General features: G+C 45.9%; 1 protein-coding gene across 1 annotated transcript in view; it reads left to right on the forward strand.

Moving 5' to 3' along the window:
* Window positions 1–816: 816 nt before the first annotated feature.
* The window catches only part of cep192 (centrosomal protein 192), a 58,154-nt gene continuing 31,634 nt past the window's right edge, over window positions 817–27,336 (forward strand). Inside the window, exons 1-19 of the mRNA XM_084157915.1 lie at window positions 817–1,131; window positions 1,539–1,758; window positions 1,972–2,079; window positions 3,377–3,531; window positions 3,867–3,928; window positions 6,459–6,600; window positions 7,224–7,339; window positions 7,461–7,550; window positions 14,029–14,175; window positions 14,786–14,933; window positions 16,453–16,754; window positions 17,804–17,959; window positions 18,058–18,322; window positions 22,338–22,487; window positions 24,207–24,496; window positions 25,121–25,262; window positions 25,398–25,769; window positions 25,893–26,819; window positions 27,112–27,238. Of these exons, the coding sequence (XP_084014041.1) occupies window positions 1,592–1,758; window positions 1,972–2,079; window positions 3,377–3,531; window positions 3,867–3,928; window positions 6,459–6,600; window positions 7,224–7,339; window positions 7,461–7,550; window positions 14,029–14,175; window positions 14,786–14,933; window positions 16,453–16,754; window positions 17,804–17,959; window positions 18,058–18,322; window positions 22,338–22,487; window positions 24,207–24,496; window positions 25,121–25,262; window positions 25,398–25,769; window positions 25,893–26,819; window positions 27,112–27,238 (3,866 nt within the window). The 5' untranslated portion in view covers window positions 817–1,131; window positions 1,539–1,591. The remainder of the gene's footprint in view (window positions 1,132–1,538; window positions 1,759–1,971; window positions 2,080–3,376; window positions 3,532–3,866; window positions 3,929–6,458; window positions 6,601–7,223; window positions 7,340–7,460; window positions 7,551–14,028; window positions 14,176–14,785; window positions 14,934–16,452; window positions 16,755–17,803; window positions 17,960–18,057; window positions 18,323–22,337; window positions 22,488–24,206; window positions 24,497–25,120; window positions 25,263–25,397; window positions 25,770–25,892; window positions 26,820–27,111; window positions 27,239–27,336) is intronic.

Here is a 27,336-nt window from a genome sequence, read left to right on the forward strand (position 1 = left end):
ACTGTATCAGACTGAGGGCCCTGAACACTTTACATTCTAGCACTGGGTTTCTCTCAGGAAACTGTATCAGACTGAGGGCCCTGAACACTTTACATTCTAGCACTGGGTTTCTCATGAAACCGTATCAGACTGAGGGCCCTGAACACTTCACATTCTAGCACTGGGTTTCTTTCATGAAACTGTATCAGACAGAGGGCCCTGAACACTTTACATTCTAGCAGTGGGTTTCTCTCATGAAACCGTCTATCATTCTCATACTGTACACAAATCACAGCAAGTATCTGAAGTCAACAGAAAGATGGGGGTCAGTAAGAATTGGTATGGTGTGTTTATTTACTGTGCAGCTGTCAGCTAGCCATATGATGGTTGCAGCTGCTGTGGGGAATATATGATACGCCTGCAAGTTCCTGACCACTCCTTAGACTTAGGATTTATGATACAGTATGGATGCTATTGAATCTGCAACAAGTGCTACACATTTTGAATATATATTACATACATTTCAAGAGCAAAATAATATTTCATTTAACTATATGTCACAACAATTAGTTGATGAGAAGCACTTCAATCCAATGCTATAATTTCAGAATGTAAGGACCATAGCGGTAAGGACATTAATCTGAGTAATAAATATATACTTTTTTTGGCCTCTACAATTGAACTAATTATAGTAAAATGACAGGAGCACAATCCAATGGTGATTCAGCCTTTCACAGCGTCAAAGAGGTTAGTCCAATCAAAACGTCTCTTTCTATCTACGTCCCGCCCACAGGGAGTGACGCTAGCGCGGGCTTCCTGTGAATGAACCAACTGGATTCCTTTTTTCTTCGAGAGAAACGCGACGGTTTGTTACTTATCACTATGCAAAACTTATAACTGGGTATGAAAAGCCGTTATCATTTGAACGTTTCGTGGCTTGTGTTATAATTAATCAATTCAACTAAGAAGTGTTGCTACTTAATAAACTATAACGTTACAGTGTGGACTTCATGGTTTCGCGGCCCGGTCTCAAACGTATGCGAGTCGGTTTTCACTCGGGAGAGAAGGCAGAGAGCTTTTTCATTTGTTGGGAAAATTTCAGCGCTGTTTACTTTTGGTATTTTTTGGAAAGTACTGGCCTTAAACTATTCAGTAAGTTAGAAAACGGTTTATTCGTGTGCACAAACCCACTTTGGCTAAAGTGTTTGTAGCTAACTAGCCTTGACAAACTTTCGTCTGTGTCAACACAAGTTTGTTTTGCCAGGCCACAGCGACAGCTGACTGGCTACATTGAGGTAGCTAGGTATCTGTCCATCTAATATTAATCTAGTTTTAACAATGTGGCAGTCTTCTTTGTTTAGTAAATTTTTTTGGTTACCTTGTTGCTTGAGTTTGGACTGGAGTCAATTGATTGGATACTAAAGCGTCTTTGGCATTGCCATCATGTGAACATCACAAGAAGAAATCTGCATGGCAGTTTTGTTTTGACTACAATACAAACTTTCCACTATAAACTGAATTGTTTATCAGCAATTGTGATAAATGCTTTCTCCACTCAGTTGATGGTCTGCAGTAGAACCTGAGGCGGCGGGCCAAACCATAGCCCAACATCATGACAGAGAGTTTCCGCAACATCGAGGATGAGGCTTTCCCCAGTTTCCTGTCTACCTCTGTGGGCAGCGGCCGTGCAACCCTGGGGGACGTCACCCTGGCCTCCACCCTGGGGCTGCCCGTAGCTGCCTCCACCGTGGCTAAAATTAGAGCTGGGGCCGACAACAGGTGGGTCAGCAGCACGACTTGGACAGAAGAGTAGAGCCTTTACCACCAGCCCTCACATCAACAACAATGTTACTGGAACACAGGGCCCTGCAGAGCTATAGAGGTGCAGGGTTTTGTTCTAACTCTGTACCCTCAAATACAGTGTTGTGTAGCACTGATCAGTGTTTATAACAATCTGATTTGTAAAAATGAATCTCACTCCTTTCTCTCCAGAGTAAATTCTATCCAGGCGTCGTATGTGGAGAACGGTCGGCTCTCTCTGGCTAACTCGCAGTCTAACGAGGAGCAGGGGAAATTTGCCCTCAGCTTCACAGATGATCTGTGAGTATCAAGAGTTTTAGCAGCAGTAAAAGTCATGTCATTTAGGGCTCTACGCTGACGTGTTTTCCAAGGAGCACGTGCTCCTAAGTTGAAAAATGAAGGAGCAGATAATGAAATTTAGGAGCACAGTGAAAAATATTTGAGATTTTAATGATAAGAATTGTCAACAATGACAAATTACAGGGTTAAGGAGCACCAGAAATTGATTTTTAAGCTTGCGTTAAAGCATACATTGGTCTGGTCATGCCTAAGGGGTTTAAAGGTGTATATATTAAAACATAAATAATAATAAATAAAGCCACATGGTATAATGCTTTTCCCAAGGGCTTTACCACACGGTGTAATGCTTTACTACACAGTGTAATGCTGTTCCCCGGTGCTTTACCACACGGTGTAATGCTTTACCACACAGTGTAATGCTGTTCCCCGGTGCTTTACCACACGGTGTAATGCTGTTCCCCGGTGCTTTACCACACGGTGTAATGCTGTTCCCCGGTGCTTTACCACACGGTGTAATGCTGTTCCCTGGTGCTTTACCACGGTGTACTGCTGTTCCCCTGTGCTTTACCACACGGCGTAATGGGGCGGCGCACAATTGGCCCAGCGTCGTCCAGGGTAGGGGAGGGAATGGCCGGCAGGGATGTTGGTAGAGCATGGTGTTTGCAACGCCAGGGTTGTGGGTTCGACTCCCGCGGGGGGCCAGTATGAAAAATAAATACAAATATGTATGTACTCACTAACTGTAAGTCGCTCTGGATAAGAGCGTCTGTTAAATGTCTAAAACAATTTTTTTTTAATGTAATGCTGTTCCCCAGTGCTTTACCGCACAGTGTAATGCTTTAACGCACGGTGTAGTGCTGTTCCCCAGTGCTTTACCGCACAGTGTAATGCTTTACCGCACGGTGTAGTGCTGTTCCCCAGTGCTTTACCGCACAGTGTAATGCTTTACCGCACGGTGTAGTGCTGTTCCCCAGTGCTTTACCACACAGTGTAATGCTGTTCCCCAGTGCTTTACCGCACAGTGTAATGCTGTTCCCCAGTGCTTTACCACACGGTGTAATGTTGTTCCCCAGTGCTTTACCACACGGTGTAATGCTGTTCCCCAGTGCTTTACCACACGGTGTAATGCTGTTCCCCAGTGCTTTACCACACGGTGTAATGCTGTTCCCCAGTGCTTTACCACACGGTATAATGCTGTTCCCCAGTGCTTTAGCATGCGGTTTGGGATGTGAATATACCCCATGTTTGTTTCAGTGAAAGATGTTGCCAACATTGATTCCCTCTATCCACCTCTCAGGGATGATGCAGATGACTTCATAGCAGCGCACCGGTTCTCAGACATGCTGGTGAAGGTGAATCTGGACGAGACAGAGCCCAGGACTAGAGCCTCCTCCCTCGGCCCCAACACACAGACTGGACCTCTCCCTGGAAGACACTCTGAACATGGAGATGGTAACAACTTCCACTGTACCATTACCTTGGGTTGGTTTGCGGTTCTGTATGGCTCAGTTGGTAGAGCATAGTGCATGCAACGCCAGGGTTGTGGGTTCGATTCCCGGGCCACCCATATGTAAAATTGTATGCATGCGTGACTAAGTCACTTTGGATAAAAGCATCTGCTAAATGGCTTTTATTGTTGGGTTGAGAGGTAAACCTAATGTACAATGTGGTCTTGCTTAACTCTCCGTCCTTCAGTAGTTGATAGATCAGTGTGTCCATCAGGCTGATGTGTTATGTTCGCTAACAAACCAGCTAATAGCTGTTCTTTTCTCTGGTCTCCCTATCAGATCTCTCTACGGGGTTGCTGACCTTCACCCACCTGGGAAATGGGGATGTTATGGATCTAAAGGTATAGCCTCCCCTCCGTCCCCCTGTCCAGGCCTTTAGGATCCAGTATGAGTGGTCACCTTCCCTCCGTCCCCCTGTCCAGGCCTTTAGGATCCAGTATGAGTGGTCACCTTCCCTCCTTCCCCCTGTCCAGGCCTTTAGGAGCCAGTATGAGTGATAACCTCCCCTCCGTCCCCCTGTCCAGGCCTTTAGGATCCAGTATGAGTGGTCACCTCCCCTCCTTCCCCCTTTCCAGGCCTTTAGGAGCCAGTATGGGTGGTAACCTCCCCTCCTTGCGCCTGTCCAGGCCTTTAGGATCCAGTATGGGTGGTAACCTCCCCTCCTTCCCCCTGTCCTGTCCTTTAGGATCCAGTATGGGTGGTAACCTCCCCTCCTTCCCCCTGTCCAGGCCTTTAGGATCCAGTATGAGTGGTCACCTCCCCTCCTTCCCCCTGTCCAGGCCTTTGGGATCCAGTATGAGTGGTCACCTCCCCTCCTTCCCCCTGTCCAGGCCTTTAGGATCCAGTATGGGTGGTAACCTCCCCTCCTTCCCCCTGTCCTGTCCTTTAGGATCCAGTATGGGTGGTAACCTCCCCTCCTTGCCCCTGTCCAGGCCTTTAGGATCCAGTATGAGTGGTCACCTCCCCTCCTTCCCCCTGTCCAGGCCTTTAGGATCCAGTATGAGTGGTCACCTCCCCTCCTTCCCCCTGTCCAGGCCTTTAGGAGCCAGTATGGGTGGTAACCTCCCCTCCGTCCCCCTGTCCTGTCCTTTAGGATCCAGTATGGGTGGTAACCTCCCCTCCGTCCCCCTGTCCAGGCCTTTAGGATCCAGTATGGGTGGTAACCTTCCCCCTGTCCAGGCCTTTAGGATCCAGTATGGGTGGTAACCTCCCCTCCGTCCCCCTGGCCAGGCATTTAGGATCCAGTATGGGTGGTAACCTCCCCTCCGTCCCCCTGGCCAGGCATTTAGGATCCAGTATGGGTGGTAACCTCCCCTCCTTGCCCCTGTCCAGGCCTTTAGGAGCCAGTATGAGTGGTCACCTCCCCTCCGTCCCCCTGTCCAGGCCTTTAGGATCCAGTATGAGTGGTCACCTTCCCTCCTTCCCCCTGTCCAGGCCTTTAGGAGCCAGTATGAGTGATAACCTCCCCTCCGTCCCCCTGTCCAGGCCTTTAGGATCCAGTATGAGTGGTCACCTCCCCTCCTTCCCCCTTTCCAGGCCTTTAGGAGCCAGTATGGGTGGTAACCTCCCCTCCGTCCCCCTGTCCAGGCCTTTAGGATCCAGTATGGGTGGTAACCTCCCCTCCTTCCCCCTGTCCTGTCCTTTAGGATCCAGTATGGGTGGTAACCTCCCCTCCTTCCCCCTGTCCAGGCCTTTAGGATCCAGTATGAGTGGTCACCTCCCCTCCTTCCCCCTGTCCAGGCCTTTAGGATCCAGTATGAGTGGTCACCTCCCCTCCTTCCCCCTGTCCAGGCCTTTAGGATCCAGTATGGGTGGTAACCTCCCCTCCTTCCCCCTGTCCTGTCCTTTAGGATCCAGTATGGGTGGTAACCTCCCCTCCGTCCCCCTGTCCTGTCCTTTAGGATCCAGTATGAGTGGTCACCTCCCCTCCTTCCCCCTGTCCAGGCCTTTAGGAGCCAGTATGGGTGGTAACCTCCCCTCCGTCCCCCTGTCCTGTCCTTTAGGATCCAGTATGAGTGGTCACCTCCCTTCCTTCCCCCTGTCCAGGCCTTTAGGATCCAGTATGGGTGGTAACCTCCCCTCCTTCCCCCTGTCCTGTCCTTTAGGATCCAGTATGGGTGGTAACCTCCCCTCCGTCCCCCTGTCCTGTCCTTTAGGATCCAGTATGAGTGGTCACCTCCCCTCCTTCCCCCTGTCCAGGCCTTTAGGAGCCAGTATGGGTGGTAACCTCCCCTCCTTCCCCCTGTCCTGTCCTTTAGGATCCAGTATGAGTGGTCACCTCCCCTCCTTGCCCCTGTCCAGGCCTTTAGGATCCAGTATGAGTGGTCACCTCCCCTCCTTCCCCCTGTCCAGGCCTTTAGGATCCAGTATGGGTGGTAACCTCCCCTCCTTGCCCCTGTCCAGGCCTTTAGGAGCCAGTATGGGTGGTAACCTCCCCTCCTTCCCCCTGTCCTGTCCTTTAGGATCCAGTATGGGTGGTAACCTCCCCTCCTTGCCCCTGTCCAGGCCTTTAGGAGCCAGTATGGGTGGTAACCTCCCCTCCTTCCCCCTGTCCTGTCCTTTAGGATCCAGTATGGGTGGTAACCTCCCCTCCGTCCCCCTGGCCAGGCATTTAGGAGCCAGTATGGGTGGTAACCTCCCCTCCTTGCCCCTGTCCAGGCCTTTAGGATCCAGTATGGGTGGTAACCTCCCCTCCTTCCCCCTGTCCTGTCCTTTAGGATCCAGTATGGGTGGTAACCTCCCCTCCTTGCCCCTGTCCAGGCCTTTAGGATCCAGTATGGGTGGTAACCTCCCCTCCTTCCCCCTGTCCAGGCCTTTAGGATCCAGTACATGATACTAGAATGTAGTTGTAATTGTGTCTCTGTGATCCAGGTCCAATCCCTCCAAGGCTCCGTAGAGGACCAGAGTCTGGCCAGTGAGGGAGCCGACAGCGACCACTTCAGTGGGAGTGTCTCCAGCTTCCTGGCCAATGAGAAGCTCATGTCTGTGGACAGCATGAACAGTGATGTCACAGGTGAGGCCCCACCCCTTTCAGTGCACAACATTTATTTTTATTTAACCTTTATTTAACTAGGCAAGTCAGTTAAGAACAAATTCTTATTTACAATGATGGCCTACACCGGCCAAACCCGGACGACGCAGCGCCGCCCTATTGGACTCCCAATCACGGCCGGTTGTGATACAGCCTGGAATCGAACCAGGGGGTCTGTAGTGACGCCTCAAGCTCTGAGATGCAGTGCCTTAGACCGCTGCGCCACTCGGGAGCCCATGAGGCTTATTCAGGAAGATGCAACATTACTGACGATTCAGATTGAAATGTATAGTGCACAGCAGACGTTATACATTTGTCATAAAGGGAATAAGCAATTGTGCCAGCTCTATGCATTTCATTTCTATCTGCTACATTGTGAACATTCACCTTTCTGAACTCACCCCTGCTCTCTGTCTCTGGTGGTGGTTATAGCTGTGTATTGTGTCTGAACTCACCCCTGCTCTCTGTCTCTGGTGGTGGTTATAGCTGTGTATTGTGTCTGAACTCACCCCTGCTCTCTGTCTCTGGTGGTGGTTATAGCTGTGTATTGTGTTTGACTCGTTCTATTGATTATTGATCTGTGCCCGTGTGTGTTTGATCTCCAGATGACGACATGGACGTGAACGACCTGCAGGATGAAGAACTGGACCTGTACTTTAACAAGCTGGTTAGCCCTGCCATGCAGAGAGGACGGGTGGAGGGACAGGAGATACCTGTTGCTGTAAGACAGCCTCTTCCTCTGCTTTCTTCCCGTCTCCTCTTCTCCTCTTCTGACGCATCCGTTATTTATTTTTTAGATCTGTCTGTTTCTTCATTCATAATAATATTGTATTCATTTTCAGGACCAGCCAGCAAACCAAGACTATTCATCTCAGCCCAGTTCCACAGAACCACAGAAGAACAGATACCAGTTCCTGGATGACTATGATCAGGTAGATACAACTTCTCCATGACACAATTACTTTTATTATGCAACTCTCTATACAGACATGCAGTATTCAGTGTTTTCCATTAGCGTTGGCTAATCAGCTGGTTACAGACTTAATTTCAGCCGGTAACTTTTTCCCCTTCATATTAACTAGGCTACTTTTCATAGAAGTTTAAATCCACTAGTCCGTCGAGCCCTTTCCCGCTAGAATGAACAATATGTATATTCTAGCGATCTATTGATAGGCTAGGTGCCTGTCAGTCACAAAGCGAGCTACGACAGGGAAACACAGTCTGCTGTCTGTCCCGCCTCCCAATTTGTGTACTGTTGTTGTTTGCAGTCAAATTTCTTTACACAGAATTTCCACGTCTAAGTGGTAACGATGAGTTGAAATCCGCCACTTAGCCGATTTATAGTTTTTTTGGCACATTAATTTATTTTCACCTGTTTCTCATAGCCAGCCGCGAGGAGTCGTGGAGCATAGTAGGCTATTTACTGTGCTGTGATTGACAACTGAACAGCAAGTGTTGACTAGTGTATAAAAGGTGTCCAGCTGACTGAATAAAGTCTCCTATGTCCCTTTGCCATTCATAAATCATGCAATGTGGTTATATTTACATGGTATCGAATCTGGACAAGTAAACCAAAGGGTTTCCTTTCCTAGGGGCTTGTCAGACAGGGACGCTAAAGTGAGTGACTCTCGTCTCGTCAGTCAGTTGTAGCCAATCCCATCGGTGACAGAGCCGTTCATTTGGCCGTCTAATTCTGGTAGGCTACTGCTATGCCTAGTCGTTTTGGTGATTCTGCAGATCAATGACGAAAACATTCTATGAAGATGGTGAATCATCACTGCAGGAACAATATGTAATGGAGAGTCTCATTCTGGTCCAGATATGATCATTAGGGCACTCACGGAATCCACGCATTAAAACTTGTTGACCTAAGTACAGAATTAATTAAATGTATTGAAAATGTATTAATTAGCCCAGGTTTATCATTTTTTAAATTTGATTTATTAGGATCCCCATTAGCTGACGCAAATGGCGACAGCTAGTCTTACTGGGGTCTGACACATAACGAAAATACATTACTGACAATACTTTACAATTAACATTTTAAAAACATTAACATGTAGTGTGCGTGTGCAGCTATCAGTTACACATACAGTGCCTTGCAAAAGTATTCATCCCCCTTGGCGTTTTTCCTTTTTTGTTGCATTACAACCTGTAATTTAAATCGATTTTTATTTGGATTTCATGTAATGGACATACACAAAATAGTCCAAATTGGTGAAGTGAAATGGAAAAAAAAAACTTGTTAAAAAAAAACTATAAAAAAATAAAATAAATCACGGAAAAGTGGTGCGTGCATATGTATTCACCCTCTTTGCTATGAAGCCCCTAAATAAGATCTGGTACAACCAATTACCTTCAGAAGTCACACAATTAGTTAAATAAAGTCCACCTGTGTGCAATCTAAGTGTCACATGATCTGTCACATGATCTCAGTGTATATATACACCTGTTCTGAAAGGCCCCAGAGTCTGCAACACCACTAAGCAAGGGGCACCTCCAAGCAAGGGGCACCATGAAGACCAAGGAGCTCTCCAAACAGGTCAGGACAAGGTTGTGGAGAAGTACAGCTCAGGGTCTGGTTATAAAAAAAATATCTGAAACTTTGAGCATCCCACAGAGCACCATTAAATCCATTATTAAAAATTGGAAAGAATATGGCACCACAACAAACCTGCCAAGAGAGGGCCGCCCACCAAAACTCACGGACCAGGCAAGGAGGGCATTAATCAGAGAGGCAACAAAGAGACCAAAGATAACCCTGAAGGAGCTGCAAAGCTCCACAGCAGAGATTGGAGTATCTGTCCATAGGACCACTTTAAGCCGTACACTCCACAGAGCTGGGCTTTACGGAAGGGTGGCCAGAAAAAAGCCATTGCTTAAAGAAAAAAATAAGCAAACACGTTTGGTGTTCGCCAAAAGGAATGTGGGAGACTCCCCAAACATATGGAAGAAGGTACTCTGGTCAGATGAGACTAGAATTGAGCTTTTTGGCCATCAAGGAAAACGCTATGTCTGGCGCAAACCCAACACCTCTCATCACCCTGAGAACACCATCTCCACAGTGAAGCGTGGTGGCAGCATCATGCTGTGGGGATGTTTTTCATCGGCAGGTACTGGGAAACAGGTCAAAATTTAAGACATGATGGTGGCATGTCTGGTGGGGTAAGTGTGTGTGTCAGTGCTGTGTGTAAGTTGACTATGCAGACAATTTGGAATTTCCAACACATGAATGTTTCTAATAAAAACAACAAGTGACAAGTCTTTCCTCAACTCTTAGACAAGGGACTGGCATGCATAGTATTTATATCAGCTCTCTGATTACAATGAAGAGCAAGACGTGCCGCTCTGTTCTGGGCCAGCTGCAGCTTAACTTGACCAGATGACTGGACAATAATCAAGATAAGATTAAACTAGTGCCTGCAGGCCTTGCCTTGTGGAGTGTCAAAAAAGCAGAGTATCTCTTTATTACGGACAGACCTCTCCCCATCTTTACAAACATTGAATCTATATGTTTTGACCATAACAGTTTACAATCTAAGGTAACACCAAGTAATTTAGTCTCCTCAACTTGTCCAACAGCCACACCATTCATTACCAGATTCAGTTGAGGTCTAGAATTTCGGGAATGATTTGTACCAAATACAATGCTCTTAGTTTTAGACGTTCAGGACCAGTTTATTACGGGCCACCCATTCCAAAACTGACTGCAACTCTTTAAGGGTTTCAGTGACTTCATTAGCTGTGGTTGTTGATGCGTATATGGTTGAATCATCAGCAGACATGGACACATGCTTTGTTTAATGCCAGTGACTGCATCTTCAAAGTGGTAGGCATGTTGTGTAAATCAAATGATACAAACCCCCCCAAAAATCAATTTTAATTCCAGGTTGTAAGGCAACAAAATTGGAAAAATGCCAAGGGGGGGTGAATACTTTCGCAAGCCACTGTACATGTCAGTACGTGCACACAACAAGTAGGTCACATGGGGGAGTGGCGTTGTGCCGTGAGGTGTTGCTTTATTTGTTTTTTGAAACCAGGTTTGCTGTTTACTTACGCTATATAAGATGGAAGGGAGTTCCATGTACTCATGGCTCTGTATAATACCGTACGTTTCCTTAAATTTGTTCTGGACCTGGGGACTGTGAAAAGACCCCTGGTGGCATGTCTGGTTGGGTAAGTGTGTGTCAGTGCTGTGTGTGTGTAAGTTGACTTAGCAAACAATTGGGAATTTCCTACATTAATATTTCTTATAAAAACAACAAGTGACAACAGTCTTTCCTCAACTCTTAGACAAGCGAGACTGGCAAGCATATTATTAATATTAGCCCTCTGATTACAATGAAGAGCAGGACGTGCCGCTCTGTTCTGTGCCAGCTGCAGCTTAACTAGGTATTTCGTTGCAGCACTTGACCATATGACTGGACAATAATCAAGATAAGGGGCGGCAGGTAGCTTAGTAGTTAAGAGCGTTGTGCCAGTAACCGAAAGGTCGCTGGTTCTAATCCCCGAGCCAACTAGGTGAAAAATCTGTCTGTGCCCTTGAGCAAGGCACTTAACCCTAATTGCTCCTGTAAGTCGCTCTGGATAAGAGCGTCTGCTAAATGACTAAAAATGTTTTTTTTTTTATAATTAAACTAGAGCCTGCAGGACTTGCTTTGTGGAGTGTGGTGTCAAAAAAGCAGAGCATCTCTTTATTATGGACAGACCTCTCCCCATCTTTACAACCATTGAATCTATATGTTTTGACCATGACAGTTTACAATCTAAGGTAACACCAAGTAATTTAGTATCCTCAACTTGTCCAACAGCCACACCATTCATTACCAGCAAGCTGATAGGTCTGCTGTTAGAACCAGAAAAGGCTTCCCTCCAGGCCTGAGGACAAATACTTTCCTCTAGGCTCATATTAAGGATATGATAGATAGGAGTGGCTATAGAGTCAGCTACCATCCTCAGTAGCTTTTCGTCTAAGTTGTCAATGCCAGGAGGTTTGTCATTATTGATCGATAACAATTTTTCCACCTCTCCCACACTAACTTTACAAAATTTCAACTTGCAATGCTTTTCTTTCATTATTTGATTTTTAATGCATGAGTACGATGGCTCACTGTTCGTTGTTGGCATTTCCTGCTTAAGTTTGCCCACTTTGCCAATAATCATTAAATCATTAAAATAATTGGCAACGTCAAATGGTTTTGTGATGAATAAGTCATCTGATTCGATGAAAGAGTTGAATTAGTCTTTCTGCTCAATGTTATTTAAAGTACTCCAATGTTTTTCCCCCCATTCTTTATATCATTGATCTTGGCTTCTTAATACAGTTTCTTCTTCTTTGTTGAGTTTAGTCAAATTTCTCAATTTGCAGGAAGTCAGCCAGTCAGATGTGCAGCCAGACTTATTGGCCACTCCTTTTGCCCCATCTCTTTCAACCATACCGTTTTTCAATTCCTCATCAATCCATGGAGCCTTAACAGTTCTAACAGTCAGTTTCCTAACAGGTGCATGCTTATCAATAATTGGAAGCAATTTCATAAATTCATCAAGTGCAGCGTCTGGATGCTCCTTATTAATCACATCAGACCAACCCAATTTTATGATCTCTTATACACTGTTTTAGGTCAAGCTTTTGGGACTTTGGCTTTCCTGGATATAACCACTATATTGTGATCACTGCATCCAATGGGTATGGATACAGCTTTAGAACAAAGTTCTACAGTATTAGTAAAAATGTGATCAATACATGTGGATGATCTTGGTAGGTTGATTAATAACCTGAACCAGATTACAGGCACTGGTTACAGTTAGAAGCTTCCTCTTGAGTGGACAGCTTGATGAAAACCAGTCAATATTCAGGTCCCCAAGAAAGTAGACCTCTCTGTTTACATCACATACACTATCAAGCATTTCACACATTATATTAGATACTGACTGTTAGCACTTGGCCTATAGCAACACCCCAAAAGAAAAGGCTTTAGATGTGCCAGGTGAGCCTGCAACCATAACACTTGACCTTAGATCTTCTCTAAGCATTACAGGGATATGGCTCTGAATATACAGCAACACCTCCCCCATAAGCGTTCCTGTCGCTTCTATAGATGGTATATCCTTGTATTGCTATTGCTGTATCATCAAATGAATTATCTAAGTGAGTCTCAGAAATGGCTAATATATGAATGTTAGCAAGTTATTGATTTCATGAACCTTATTTCTAAGGCTCCATATATTAATATGGGCGGCCCTTTCTTGTGTAGCTTGTCAGAGATTATGATAATATGGAAAAGAGCAAACCAAAGCATAAGATAATTTGTGATTCCTGCAACTTTCTGAAGATGTAAGGAGAATGCCCCTATGTGTGCGGCGCGCCCATCTACCACTTTGTGTAGCTGTTAGCGATGATGCTAATGAAAACAGTCTCCTGGTAGATGGAAAGGCTTCCCTATAAACCTTCTCAGTTAAATGTTAACTACAAAGTAGCCTATGCTTACCTGGCAGAATGATATTATGTTTATTTTCATCAGCCCAGTGGGTATTTGTTTTGCAAACTCGAACGAAGTGTGTGTGCTACAAAAACACAGCTTCTTGCTAGGTGCACACTGGAATTAAAGGGAAACTGCACCAGAAATCTAATTTGTACAGATTTTTCCCAGACCTCAAAAGTGATCTAATGATGTGGTTTCCACATTATTGTGGACTTTAGAACATCCAATGTTTTTTTCTTCTTCTGTTAATAGTGTGATTTTTGAGAGCGAAAACCTGAAAAAAATGGGAGAGAACTGAAACCTGGAAAAACAAAACCTTTAATTTATTTTTCAAGACAATGTGTGCTATTTACTCCCATTTTTCTGTTTAATAAAATACATAATTTGAAGCACGAACATCATTGTGGTGATTCATATATACATTAAAACTGTAAATAAGACCTTTCAAGAGAAGATCAATTAAAGGTTTAATGTTCTTAGTCCTGATCATATATCCAAAACAACTAACAATACACTGAATTCATACATGTTCAGTAATTTAAATTGTAAAGTCATGTCTTTTTCTACACAATACCACAACAAATGTTTCCAATCTGGGAGGTGAACTCGATAAAGTATTGAATAATTTTGTGTGTATTTCGGATGGAATCAAGTTAGTAGAATGTACCAGATTACACAAATTCCGACCACCTCAGGGGAGCCTGGTTAGCTGCTCCTCTGTACTGGTGGAAAACACTGGTATATTGATACCTTATTTATAAAGCTGAAGAGCAGCTCTGTCATACACTGGTCAGCCAATGGAGCTTGTTCACAACTGGTAGGCTTTATTCATCTTCCTTTACAAACAACACACTATATTAGTATTCTATTTCAGCCTGAGTTGTTTTCACTAAGATTGGGTTGTTTGTCATGTTGTGAGGATTTCCAGATGCCTGACGTGCGGCTGGCTGCTACAGGGATGGACTCGTGTCCTGGTAGTGATGAGGAGGATACTGAGGATGAACTGGAGGCAGCTAGGAGACACAGCAGTTCTACCAGACACAGACTACTGCTGCCCAGCACCACCCGACAGCTGGTACGATATGTCTCTGTTTCTGTCTCTTTCTCTCTGTCCCTGTCTCTGTTGCTGTCTCTGTCAGCTCTGTTCCTCTCTCTGTTGCTGTCTCTGTCAGCTCTGTCCCTCTGTCTATGTCGCTCTGTCGCTCTGTCCCTGTCTCTGTTGCTGTCTCTGTCGCTCTGTCCCCGTCTCTCTGTCCCTGTCTCTTTCTCTCTCACTGCTTCTGTCTGACCTTTGTGGTTTTCAGTAGAAAACACACAAAGTTGAACAACGTTGCAAAACAGAATGTAGAAATCAGTCTCAACCAATCTTAATTGATATGTGGTTTCAAAATGTTTTCTCCCAAATAATCCTACTGCACACAACCCTGGGTTAGCCTGTCAGACCAGAGGTAATGTGTTATGTCTGTCTGGGTTAGCCTGTCAGACCAGAGGTAATGGGTTATGTCTGTCTGGGTTAGCCTGTCAGACCAGAGGTAATGTGTTATGTCTGTCTGGGTTAGCCTGTCAGACCAGAGGTAATGGGTTATGTCTGTCTGGGTTAGCCTGTCAGACCAGAGGTAATGTGTTATGTCTGTCTGGGTTAGCCTGTCAGACCAGAGGTAATGGGTTATGTCTGTCTGGGTTAGGTGGGAGAGAGCAACCGCCCCAGCTTCAGACCTGGGCTGGAGGGAGGCAGCTCTGACGAAGAAGCTTACTCTGGTCGTAACCCTCCTCCTCTAACTGGGATAGAACACAGACACTCTGCAGAGGGCCAAGTCATCAACACTGTAACAGGTAACATATACTGAACAAAAATAGAAACGTAACATGTAAAGTGTTGGTCCCATGTTTCATGAGCTGAGATAAAAGATCCCAGTTAATATTCCATACGCACAAAAAGCTTATTTCTCTCAAATTTTGTGCCCAAATGTGTTTACGTCGCTGTTCGTGAGCATTGACAAGATAATTTGTGAGCATTGACAAGATAACCTGACAGGTGTGGCATATCAATAAGCTGATTAAACAGCATGATCATTACACAGGTGCACCTTGTGCTGGGGACAATAAAAGGCCACTCTAAAATGTGCAGTTTTGTCACACAACACAATGCCACAGATGTCTCAAGGTTTGAGGGTGCGTGCAATTGGCATGCTGACTGCAGGAATGTCCACCAGAGCTGTTGACAGAAAATGTATTGTTCATTTCTCTACCATAAGCCACCTCCAACATCGTTTTAGAGAATTTGGCAGTACATCCAACCGGCCTCACAACCGCAGACCCCGTGTATGGCGTCGTGTGGGCGAGCAGTTTGCTGATGTCAACATTGTAAACAGAGTGCCCCATGGTGGCATTGGGGTTATGGTATGGGCAGGCATAAGCTATGGACAACTAACATAATTGCATTTTATCGATGGCAATTTGAATACACAGAGAAACCGTGACGAGATCCTGAGGCCCATTGTCGTGAGGCTGACATTCTTGGCCAGGACTGCTGCCTTTCTTGGCCAGATTTCAAATCTCAATGAGCCCTTCCTGGTTAAATAAATAAAAATAAAATAAAAATGGTTGTGCCATTCATCTGCCGCATGTTTCAGCATGATAATGCACGTCACCATGTCGCAAGCATCTCTACACAGTTCCTTGAAGCTGAAAATGTCCCTGTTCTTCCATGGCCTGCATACTCACTAGACATGTCACCCATTGAGCATGTTTGGGATGCTCTGGATCGACATGTATGACAGCATGTTCCAGTTCCCGCCAATGTCCTGCAACTTCGCACAGCCATTGAAGAGGAGTGGGACAACATTCCACAGGCCACAATCAACAGCCTGATCAACTCTATGCGAAGGAGATGTGTCGCGCTGCATGAGGCAAATGGTGGTCATACCAGATACTGACTGGTTTTCTGATCCACAGCTCTACCTTTTTTTTAAGGTATCCGTGACCAACAGATTAATATCTGTATTCCCAGTCATGTGAAATCCATAGATTAGGGACTAATGAATTTATTTAAACTGACTGATTTCCTCATCTGAACTGTAAGTCAGTAAAATCTTTGAAAATGTTGCATGTTGTGTTTAACTCACCTATAACTGGTAATGCTATGTAAAATGCTTTATGGGACAAATCATAATTTGACAGCCATGGGTGTAACTATTATTTAACTCACGTTTGCCTAAGTGTTCCATTCACATCAATGTATAAATTACATAAAGGTTTGTTACACCCACAGTTCTCAAGTTAGGATTTTGGATCCACTAACCTCTCTTGAGTGGGTCCACTAACCTCTGAGTGGATGTGTGTTATTCACCAGGAGGAGGAGGAGGGGGTGATGGAAGCAGTGGGAGTGAGGAGGGAGGGAACGATGGAGTGTCTTCTCTTCCCCTCTCCACCTCCTCGGCCCAGACCACCTACGATGTGCTGCGGGGGCTGGGGATCCTGGGGGGCAGCGTGATGGGAGAGAATGCCCAGGACCCTCACTCTCTACTGGGGCTGAGCCGGGGCAGCCTGATGGGGGACCGTGTGGGGCCGGTCGGGACAGGAGAGAACAGCTCTGGATCCCAGAGGATGTCTCCTGTCAACTGGAGTATGTCCTTAGACAGACAGGAGGCGCTGGTGAGTATTCTATTGGCCTTTTCCCATTACAACACTGGTCTGGACTGAGACTTTGAATGTGGCAGGAGTTGTACCTTGAGCCCAGGAGTTCCTCCAGGTCAGGTCACACTGTCAGGAAAGACTCCTGGCCGACCACTACCCTGTGTTCTGTGCTATTTACTGCAGTAATACTGTTACCTGAAGTGAAGTCATACAGTTTCCTGAAGTGAAGTGATACGGTTACCTGAAGTGAAGTGATACTGTTACCTGAAGTGAAGTGATACAGTTTCCTGAAGTGAAGTGATACTGTTACCTGAAGTGAAGTGATTCTGTTACCTGAAGTGAAGTGATTCTGTTACCTGAAGTGAAGTGATACTGTTACCTGAAGTGAAGTGATACTGTTACCTGAAGTGAAGTGATTCTGTTACCTGAAGTGAAGTGATTCTGTTACCTGAAGTGAAGTGATTCTGTTACCTGAAGTGAAGTGATTCTGTTACCTGAAGTGAAGTGATTCTGTTACCTGAAGTGAAGTGATTCTGTTACCTGAAGTGAAGTGATTCTGTTACCTGAAGTGAAGTGATTCTGTTACCTGAAGTGAAGTGATTCTGTTACCTGAAGTGATACGGTTACCTGAAGTGAAGTGATTCTGTTACCTGAAGTGAAGTGATTCTGTTACCTGAAGTGAAGTGATTCTGTTACCTGAAGTGAAGTGATTCTGTTACCTGAAGTGAAGTGATTCGGTTACCTGAAGTGAAGTGATTCGGTTACCTGAAGTGAAGTGATTCTGTTACCTGAAGTGAAGTGATTCTGTTACCTGAAGTGAAGTGATTCTGTTACCTGAAGTGAAGTGATTCTGTTACCTGAAGTGAAGTGATTCTGTTACCTGAAGTGAAGTGATACTGTTACCTGAAGTGAAGTGATACTGTTACCTGAAGTGAAGTGATACTGTTACCTGAAGTGAAGTGATACGGTTACCTGCAACATGGAGACCTGCATAATCTTTCCCCCTCCAATAATATATATATATATATATATATATATATATGTATGTGTATGGTTTGGTTGTGCAGGATGCCATGGACAGTACAGAGTCTGCAGTGGCAGGGGAGGGTCAGGGTGTCTTGGATTCTATATACCTGAGGACTGGTGCTGGACACTGGAGACCCCAGGACATGACCAACACCTCTCACCTCCAGACCACACAGAGCAGCTTCCACCTCTCTCAGGTGCGTATGCACACACACACACACACCAAAACATTAGGACATGCTGCCCTTGGTAAACATCTAATTTGATGTTATTGAGTGCTGACCTTCTATACCAGGTGCTGCCTCCGCATTGTGATGAGGAGGAGGAGGAGGAGGAGGAGGAGGGGAGGCCTGCTGCCTTGGGGCTAAGACGAGGTCCATGTGGGGACTCCTCTGCACCTCCTGGTCCTCCTGGCCTGTCAGACAGGAGTCAGGGTGAGGAGGGTCCTCTCTCCACCTCTCTGGAGGCTAAGTACCTCTCCCAGAGCTTCCACCAGGAGGACTCGTCTCACTCTGACAGCGACTGGAACCACTGCCGTGATAACCTGGAGATCCAATCAGGTACGTCCCAAATGGCACTCCCTATGTAGGTCACAGTGTATTTCATTGCCCATATTACAGGTATTGGTGTGTGGGTTGCATCAGGGTCTTTCTAGAAATAATGAGGCCGATGTGCGACATTGGGGATCGACATTTCAAAATGGTTTGAAACAAAAAATAAAAAATATTCTTATGCAGTTCCACATGTGTACATTGGCCCATAACTCCACCTATATAACAACATAGCCCTAGGACTATACATCCTTGAAGCAGGGTTCATACAGACATCAGCAAGTCAAATTCAGGGACTTTCAAGCACTTCATTGTAATTGTTATATAATTGTATAATTTATATCATTGTACATACAGGGCCTAATATACAGTGAGGGGAAAAAGTATTTGATCCCCTGCTGATTTTGTACTTTTGCCCACTGACAAAGACATGATCAGTCTATAATTTTAATGGTAGGTTTATTTGAACAGTGAGAGACAGAATAACAACAAATAAATCCAGAAAAACGCATGTCAAAAATGTTATAAATTGATTTGCATTTTAATGAGGGAAATAAGTATTTAACCCCTCTGCAAAACATGACTTAGTACTTGGTGGCAAAACCCTTGTTGGCAATCACAGAGCTCAGACGTTTCTTGTAGTTGGCCACCAGGTTTGCACACATCTCAGGAGGGATTTTGTTCCACTCCTCTTTGCAGATCTTCTCCAAGTCATTAAGGTTTCGAGGCTGACGTTTGGCAACTCGAACCTTCAGCTCCCTCCACAGATTTTCTATGGGATTAAGGTCTGGAGACTGGCTAGGCCACTCCAGGACCTTAATGTGCTTCTTCTTGAGCCACTCCTTTGTTGCCTTGGCTGTGTGTTTTGGGTCATTGTCATGCTGGAATACCCATCCACAACCCATTTTCAATGCCCTTGCTGAGGGAAGGAGGTTCTCACCCAAGATTTGACGGTACATGGCCCCGTCCATCGTCCCTTTGATGCGGTGAAGTTGTCCTGTCCCCTTAGCAGAAAAACACCCCCAAAGCATAATGTTTCCACCTCCATGTTTTACGGTGGGGATGGTGTTCTTGGGGTCATAGGCAGCATTCCTCCTCCTCCAAACACGGCGAGTTGAGTTGATGCCAAAGAGCTCGATTTTGGTCTCATCTGACCACAACACTTTCAGCCAGTTCTCCTCTGAATCATTCAGATGTTCATTGGTAAACATCAGACGGCCCTGTATATGTGCTTTCTTGAGCAGGGGGACCTTGAGGGCGCTGCAGGATTTCAGTCCTTCACGGCGTAGTGTGTTACCAATTGTTTTCTTGGTGACTATGGGCCCAGCTGCCTTGATAATTGACAAGATCCTCCCGTGTAGTTCTGGGCTGATTCCTCACCGTTCTCATGATCATTGCAACTCCACGAGGTGAGATCTTGCATGGAGCCCCAGGCCGAGGGAAATTGACAGTTCTTTTGTATTTCTTCCATTTGCAAATAATCGCACCAACTGTTGTCACCTTCTCACCAAGCTGCTTGGCGATGGTCTTGTAGCCCATTCCAGCCTTGTGTAGGTCTACAATCTTGTCCCTGACATCCTTGGAAAGCTCTTTGGTCTTGGCCATGGTGGAGAGTTTGGAATCTGATTGATTGCTTCTGTGGACAGGTGTCTTTTATACAGGTACCAAGCTGAGATTAGGAGCATTCCCTTTAAGAGTGTGCTCCTAATCTCAGCTCGTTACCTGTATAAAAGACACCTGGGAGCCAGAAATCTTTCTGATTGAAAGGGGGTCAAATACTTATTTCCCTCATTAAAATGCAAATCAATTTATAACATTTTTTACATGCGTTTTCTTGATTTTGTTGTTGTTATTCTGTCTCTTACTGTTCAAATAAACCTACCATTGAAATGATAGACTGATCATTTCTTTGTCAGTGGGCAAACTTACAAAATCAGCAGGGGATCAAATACTTTTTTCCCTCACTGTAGACCCCCTCCCCCCAAAAACATGCAAAATGTGTCAAAAAAGTAGGTCATTACCACTAAGAATTATATATAGTTTTGGCCTTGCCAATGCATTGATATTCAAATTACAACATTTGTAAAGAATAATGTGGACCTGCCGGACTGAATATATTGGATGGGATGGTGATTTCTCTGTGCCCTGTGTGGCTGACACAGGCATAATAAAGCCATGAATAGTGGTAGCTTTAATCTCAGGCACACATAATAAAGCCATGAATAGTGGTGGCTTTAATCTCAGGCACACATAATAAACCATGAATAGTGGTAGCTTTAATCTCACCATTTGAATCTCACCATCGCTGTTTTTATAATGAGAAAGTGACCAAAAACCAGGTAAAGTTTTTAATGGAAGGATTTGTATGGAAAGCCAAGTTGAAGCCAACATTAGATCTGTCGTCCTCCATAATAACCTCATTAGATCTGTCGTTCTCCGTAGTAACCTCATTAGATCTGTCGTCCTCCGTAGTAACCTCATTAGATCTGTCGTCCTCCGTAGTAACCACATGGTTTTACCGCCACAGAGTAGCTCAACACCCTTCAATTGAAGCGGCGGGAAACAAACGAAAGTGGCCACATCTCACAAAAACGGATCAAAAATTAATTCACTGGCCGTTATAAGGCAGCAGGAGAACAAATTGGCTACAATAATTACAAGGACATTGAGGAAATGTCGGTTTTTCGAAGTAGGCCTATTCCAGTACTTGAATTTCTGAGCTCCATATTCAAGTTAAAAAAGGCTGCTTCAAGCCCCTTGTATTGTTTAACATTGCTGGTGTAGCATGGAAAACAAAATGTATTTGTCTTATTTCATTACCAGATCATATTATGAAGAAGCCCACTAGGCTATGTAATTTTTTCATTATTCATAATAGTGTTGGATGTTGCGCGATAGTAGACAGTGTCCAATCTGAGGCACAAAAACACATGAAAACTCAAATCCTTGACGCTTTCTCTGTTAAATCTAAGGAGACCCTGCTGTAATTCAAGCAGACAACCGATGATCAACATCAATTCGCTAGGGATATTAGATCCAACTTGGATCCAGGCACAACTGTCTTCACCGGCGTAACCAATGAGACAACAAAATATTCTGGACATTTCTTGTGAACACCTTTTTTCTGTCACATGGGCTGTTGTTGCATTGCATGCACTATCACAACAGCTGTTAGTCACTTGACTGTCATTCACAAAATTCCTTCCTGGGTCAGATGTGTGAAAATATCATGGCGTAACTAAATCAGCTGGACACCAAATGTGCATCCAATAAGTATTATGGGATGGTAGTCCCCTGTAGCTCAGTTGGTAGAGCATGGTGCTTGCAACGCCAGGGTTGTGGGTTCGTTTCCCACGGGGGTCCAGTATGAAAATGTATGCACTCACTAACTGTAAGTCGCTCTGGATAAGAGCGTCTGCTAAATGACTAAAATGTAAAATTATGCATAATCATTGAAGAACCACGATAATGACTGGTAAGGTGATTTTCAGTTAGAAGCATTCGATTTTGCAATCGCATTGATTTTGGGGGATTTGTGTGCCCATGAGAACTGTTTTCACCCCATAACATAAGGAGACACAAAATGTTACGTAGTTAGACAGCATTTCTGAGATCTCTACACAAAAAATTTCTGACCGCTAGAGCCAGGATCCTTACAGGGTTCATGTTTAATATCTAATTTAACTGATTAACGCTTAATATATGATATAACAACTTACACTGCCATAAATTAATGGACAGAAAAGTAATGTTTTGTCATACTATTTTGGACCAATCTGTCAAGACACCAACCATGAGAAAGGGTTAAACAGGTTTTAAATCAACTCGTGAATGTTATTGAATGTAGCTGTGATCCACCCCTTTTATATCTTTAATGTAATGACACGAAAACAATTGTCCGATTATTATCGACGACTTTATCAACAGCCGTACCAAGTTGTCCGGCCTAGTAAATCCTCACTGGTACCCTAGTTTCTAGAACAGGTCAGTGTATCTCATTGCCCTCTGTGTGTGTGAGTTCCAGCCTCTCACAGTGGTGTGGTCTACCAGAATGAGGAGGGGAAGTGGGTGACTGATCTGGCTTACTACTCCTCCTTTGAGAAGGAGGTGGATGGAAACCAGCTGTCTGAGGAGGTAGCAGACCTGTTCCAGGGTGAGGACTTTGTTCCAGGCGGTAAGTAGAGAGGTTATTGTCAAACGGTTCTTTTTTTTTTTTTTTTTTTGCTGTACATGTAAAATAGGGATTTGTGTGTTGTTACTACGGTCATGATTACTAGGTGGTGTGTGTGTGTGTGTGTGTGTGTGTGTGTGTGTGTGTGTGTGTGTGTGTGAGAAACACCGAAACGTTGGTACAAAAGATCCATTGTAAAACTGCTGGTTTGGATGCTGATTGAACGAACAGCGTTCCAAGCCGTGCTGTATTGGCCGTCAGACACGCCTACTGTATGCCTGTTAACAGTTCCATCTGAAAATGATCACTGCGCTTCATAAGATTATCATGTTCATGTTGCTGTCCGAATCATCTCGACTCACACGTTATTTCCCCTTGCTTCCAGCCATGCATTTAGTTTGGTACAGCGGGGGTTAATGATTCTCGCTGTCTGCCTCTTCGACCTCAGAAACATTGTTTCACTTTGGAATTTCGATCTCTTTAGTAGCGTACATAGAGAGTGAACGGTGCCCAGACGATCTCTTTAGTACCGTACATAGAGAGTGAACGGTGCCCAGACGATCTCTTTAGTACCGTACATAGAGAGTGAACGGTGCCCAGACGATCTCTTTAGTACCGTACATAGAGAGTGAACGGTGCCCAGACGATCTCTTTAGTACCGTACATAGAGAGTGAACGGTGCCCAGACGATCTCTTTAGTACCGTACATAGAGAGTGAACGGTGCCCAGACGATCTCTTTAGTACCGTACATGGAAAGTGAACGGTGCCCAGACGATCTCTTTAGTACCGTACATAGAGAGTGAACGTGCCCAGACGATCTCTTTAGTACCGTATATAGAGAGTGAACGGTGCCCAGACGATCTCTTTAGTACCGTACATGGAGAGTGAACGGTGCCCAGACGATCTCTTTAGTACCGTACATGGAGAGTGAACGGTGCCCAGACGATCTCTTTAGTACCGTACATAGAGAGTGAACGTGCCCAGACGATCTCTTTAGTACCGTACATGGAGAGTGAACGGTGCCCAGACGATCTCTTTAGTACCGTACATGGAGAGTGAACGGTGCCCAGACGATCTCTTTAGTACCGTACATAGAGAGTGAACGGTGCCCAGACGATACAACCTTTTCTGAGCTGGACGAAATCACACATCAACGTCATAATCATGGACTTATCCAAGTAAATGCCAATAGAAAAAAATGCTCAAACTAATGCAGCTAGTGACCTGTCATTCCAGGGTCAATGTTTTGAGTTAGCTGAAGATGGCTGGCTAGCAAGTGACAAGAACGCTATCCAGCCTGCATAGCAACCATTTTGTTTAGAATGGATGACCAGTCCTTTTCCATAGCAATTATGCAAAAATAATTAACGACTTGGTCGCGTCTATTAGTAACATGACCAAAATGACTAACAACCAGATTTTTGTCCGGACTATATCTTCCTGTGGAAGAATGAAATTGTATAAATTGACTTATCAAAATAACTTTTTTATTTGAATATGTTGGTAACAGTTTTATAAAAGCAATAAGGCACGTGAGGCAGTACCATAAATAGTCCCAGGTAAATGGGTTGACTGGCTCTATTTTGACGGGCCGAACGGCGCCATTTACCTGGGACTGTATTCATGATACAGCACTGCCTCGCGTGCCTTAATGCTTCATTAAATGTTGGAAGAATGAAGATCACCAGTGTGCTGGAGTTGTCCTATTTATTGTCCTCCAGGTAACGCCATAGAGAAGATCATAGAAGACCAGAAGGAGTTTGAGAAGGAGAACCAGTTCATGCAGGAGGAGGTGATGGCGCCTGCCTCCACCAGTCCAGGTCTCCTAGCTGACTCCTCCTGGAGACTCCCAGCCAGCAGCCACATCCTAATGAGGGCCAGCCAGGTGTCCCAGGAGCTGGATAGAGGGAATCAGAGCTACCTCCGTCTGTCTCTGGGGACCTTCTTCCAGCAGCGCTCCGAGGCCCTGGGCTGTCTTGGGGACGACAGGGAGGACGATGCAGTCAAACGGGTACGGGACTTCTATGTCCTTCTATTGACTTCCACGGCCAGGCCACCGCTCTACCGCCACTGACTGACCACCGCTCTACCCCCACTGCTCTACCCCCACTGACTGACCACTGCTCTACCCCCACTGCTCTACCCCCACTGCTCTACCCCCACTGACTGACCACCGCTCTACCCCCACTGCTCTACCCCCACTGCTCTACCCCCACTGACTGACCACTGCTCTACCCCCACTGACTGACCACTGCTCTACCCCCACTGACTGACCACTGCTCTACCCCCACTGCTCTACCCCCACTGACTGACCACTGCTCTACCCCCACTGACTGACCACTGCTCTACCCTCACTGCTCTACCCCCACTGCTCTACCCCCACTGACTGACCACTGCTCTACCCCCACTGCTCTACCGCCAGGGATTCATCAAAAGTTTCTATTCCCGTAGTCTCTTAGGGTTTGTGTCCTTCTAGTTCACGAATCCGAGGCTTGATCCCGGTCCGAAACCTGCCCACAGTGCATATGGCACAGTAGGGAAACTTAGCCCTGTCTGATACTACTACTGAGGGTTTAAGCCTGTGATTTTCCCATCACCCTTCTGACTTGACCAGTTTGTTGTATCTTCTCTCCAGCCGTCGTTTGGTTATGTCATCACCTCTCCAGAGAAGAGGGAACCGTTTCCTCTGATTCGACCATCAGACTTCCTCTCTCAGGACAGCTCAGTCCACAACGACACCCTCCCACTCACTGACCACGACCACACCATGAACACAGGTAGGTACTCTGGACGTCTAAGACACTTATTCCTGATTCCCACTGTAAGGCCGGCCTTGATCACATCTTTATTCCTCATATTTTAAACACAAATCAGTCATAATCAGATTATGACATATGGCGTTGTTTTTGTAGAGGACTTGGACAAGACTTTGGAGGCAGCTCCAGACAGGGTGTCACCTAAAGGAGATGAAGAGCCAGAGCCTTGTGAATCAGCCTCCCCCCTCCCTGAGGCCCTTCCCTCAGCCTCCCCCCTCCCTGAGGCCCTTCCCTCAGCCTCCCCCCTCCCTGAGGCCCTTCCCTCAGCCTCCCCCGGCTGCAGCCATAACAACAGCAGCAGCACAGACCAGTCTAACCTCATGTTGTCTATCAGCACCATTGCCTCGGCCATGGCAGACGCCTCCATCTCCTCAGACCCCTCCCAGCTGGCTGCCATGATCATGGCGCTGTCCAAGAGGAGTAGGGTAAAGAGGCAACACCAGAAAGGTCTGCCCGGTCCAGCCCCAGGTAACCCATGTTCACTGTCTTTCATTCTGTCTGTGGATTGTGTTTATTGGAATGTGATGTCAGCACCACAGGTCAAATTCCTGGTACATGGAAATGTAAAGGTGATTTGATTGTGATTCCCAGCCTCTGCCCTGGAAGAACAAACACTCAGCCCTAACCAGGTTCAACTGGACCAGAGCACACTGCTGGAGACACTACAGAGGAGCCAGTGTGCCGGGGACCTAAGTGCCTTCGACGTCGAAAAGTACCTGAAGCAGACAGAGGTATCCACCAGCAGCGACAGCGACCAGTCAGGCTCCTCCCACTGCACCTTTGACCTCCTCAGCTGGGCCGACAGCCTCAACTCCTCCCACAGGAAGTCCCAGGCCGCATCACTTCTTGTCACTGTAGAGAACGGGAGCTCGGGTTATCAACACCAGGCTAGCACCAAGGGCGATATCTCCTCTTCCTCTGGCCTTGCTGCTACTGCTGAGGCCCGTCCAGTCTATGCTGGGATACATCCAGGTTCTGGCCAGAGTGGAGCAGGCCCAGCTCCAGCTAACAAGACAGAGGTGAGGAGGAGTTCCATCCCCCGTCCCAGGGCCAGCTCAATCTCTACAGCCTCTGGTAACCCAGGGAGGAGGTCCGTGGGCTCTGGTCAGTTCTCCTCAACCACCTCCTCTACAGCCAAACCAGCTGCTCACAGGAAGGCTGCAGGGAGGAAAAGTGACCCCCAGCCAGCTGGTGTACTGAGCAGGAGCAGCACGGAGAGTGGTGGGGCTGATCTGGGAGCAGTCTGTCCAACACCCAACAACACCCCAGCCCAGAAGGTAGAGGACCGCTCCCCTGCCCCAGGCCCCAAGACCTCCCCTGGCCTGAGGAAGGGGAGCTCAGGGCCGCCCTCCCTCAGAGGCACCACACACGGTACAGGGAGCAGTACAGCCCAGCAGGAGAAACCCAGCGGCCTGGAGAAGGGTCTTGGAGCAGCTCCTCACAGCGCTGTGGCGAAACATGTTGGTTTTACTTCAGCCGGTCACAGCCCCCAGCCTCCTTCTGCACACAGGACATACGGTCAGTCTCTGGTCCAATCATCATTATTCATCTATTCTTCAACTAATTTAAGCGATAAATAAATGTTTTGTTAAGCTTAGCTTAGTTTCTATCCCATTTTCCATGGTCCTTCGAGCCGGATTGAGACATTCTGTTTTTTTATGTTGATTATAGTTTATGTGAGGTGATTTCCTGGTCTTGTATTCTGCAGATAATGACAAAGGATGATTTAGTACATTGGTTAAGGAGTGTATTAATGTCCTGGTCTTGTGGTGTATGCAGGTGATGGATAGTAATGTGTTGTTCTCTGCAGATGTGTCTCCAGGCACTCCTGTGCAGCATGCCGGAGGACCAGAGCAGAGCCAGCTTACCTTCAGACCCTCCACCTCTCCTCTCACCCACTCCTCCCCCTCACAGACCTCCTTCCCCAGCCAAGAAGGGTACACTACTGCGTCAAGTCAATCAATTATTAAATCAATCAGATGTGTCAGGTTGTGCCCTCTAATGTGTAACTCTAGTTGCAGTTCATCCTAAATCT

This window comes from Coregonus lavaretus (genome assembly GCF_964263955.1).
Source record: "Coregonus lavaretus genome assembly, chromosome: 3".
In the NCBI taxonomy this organism is placed as follows: domain Eukaryota; kingdom Metazoa; phylum Chordata; class Actinopteri; order Salmoniformes; family Salmonidae; genus Coregonus; species Coregonus lavaretus.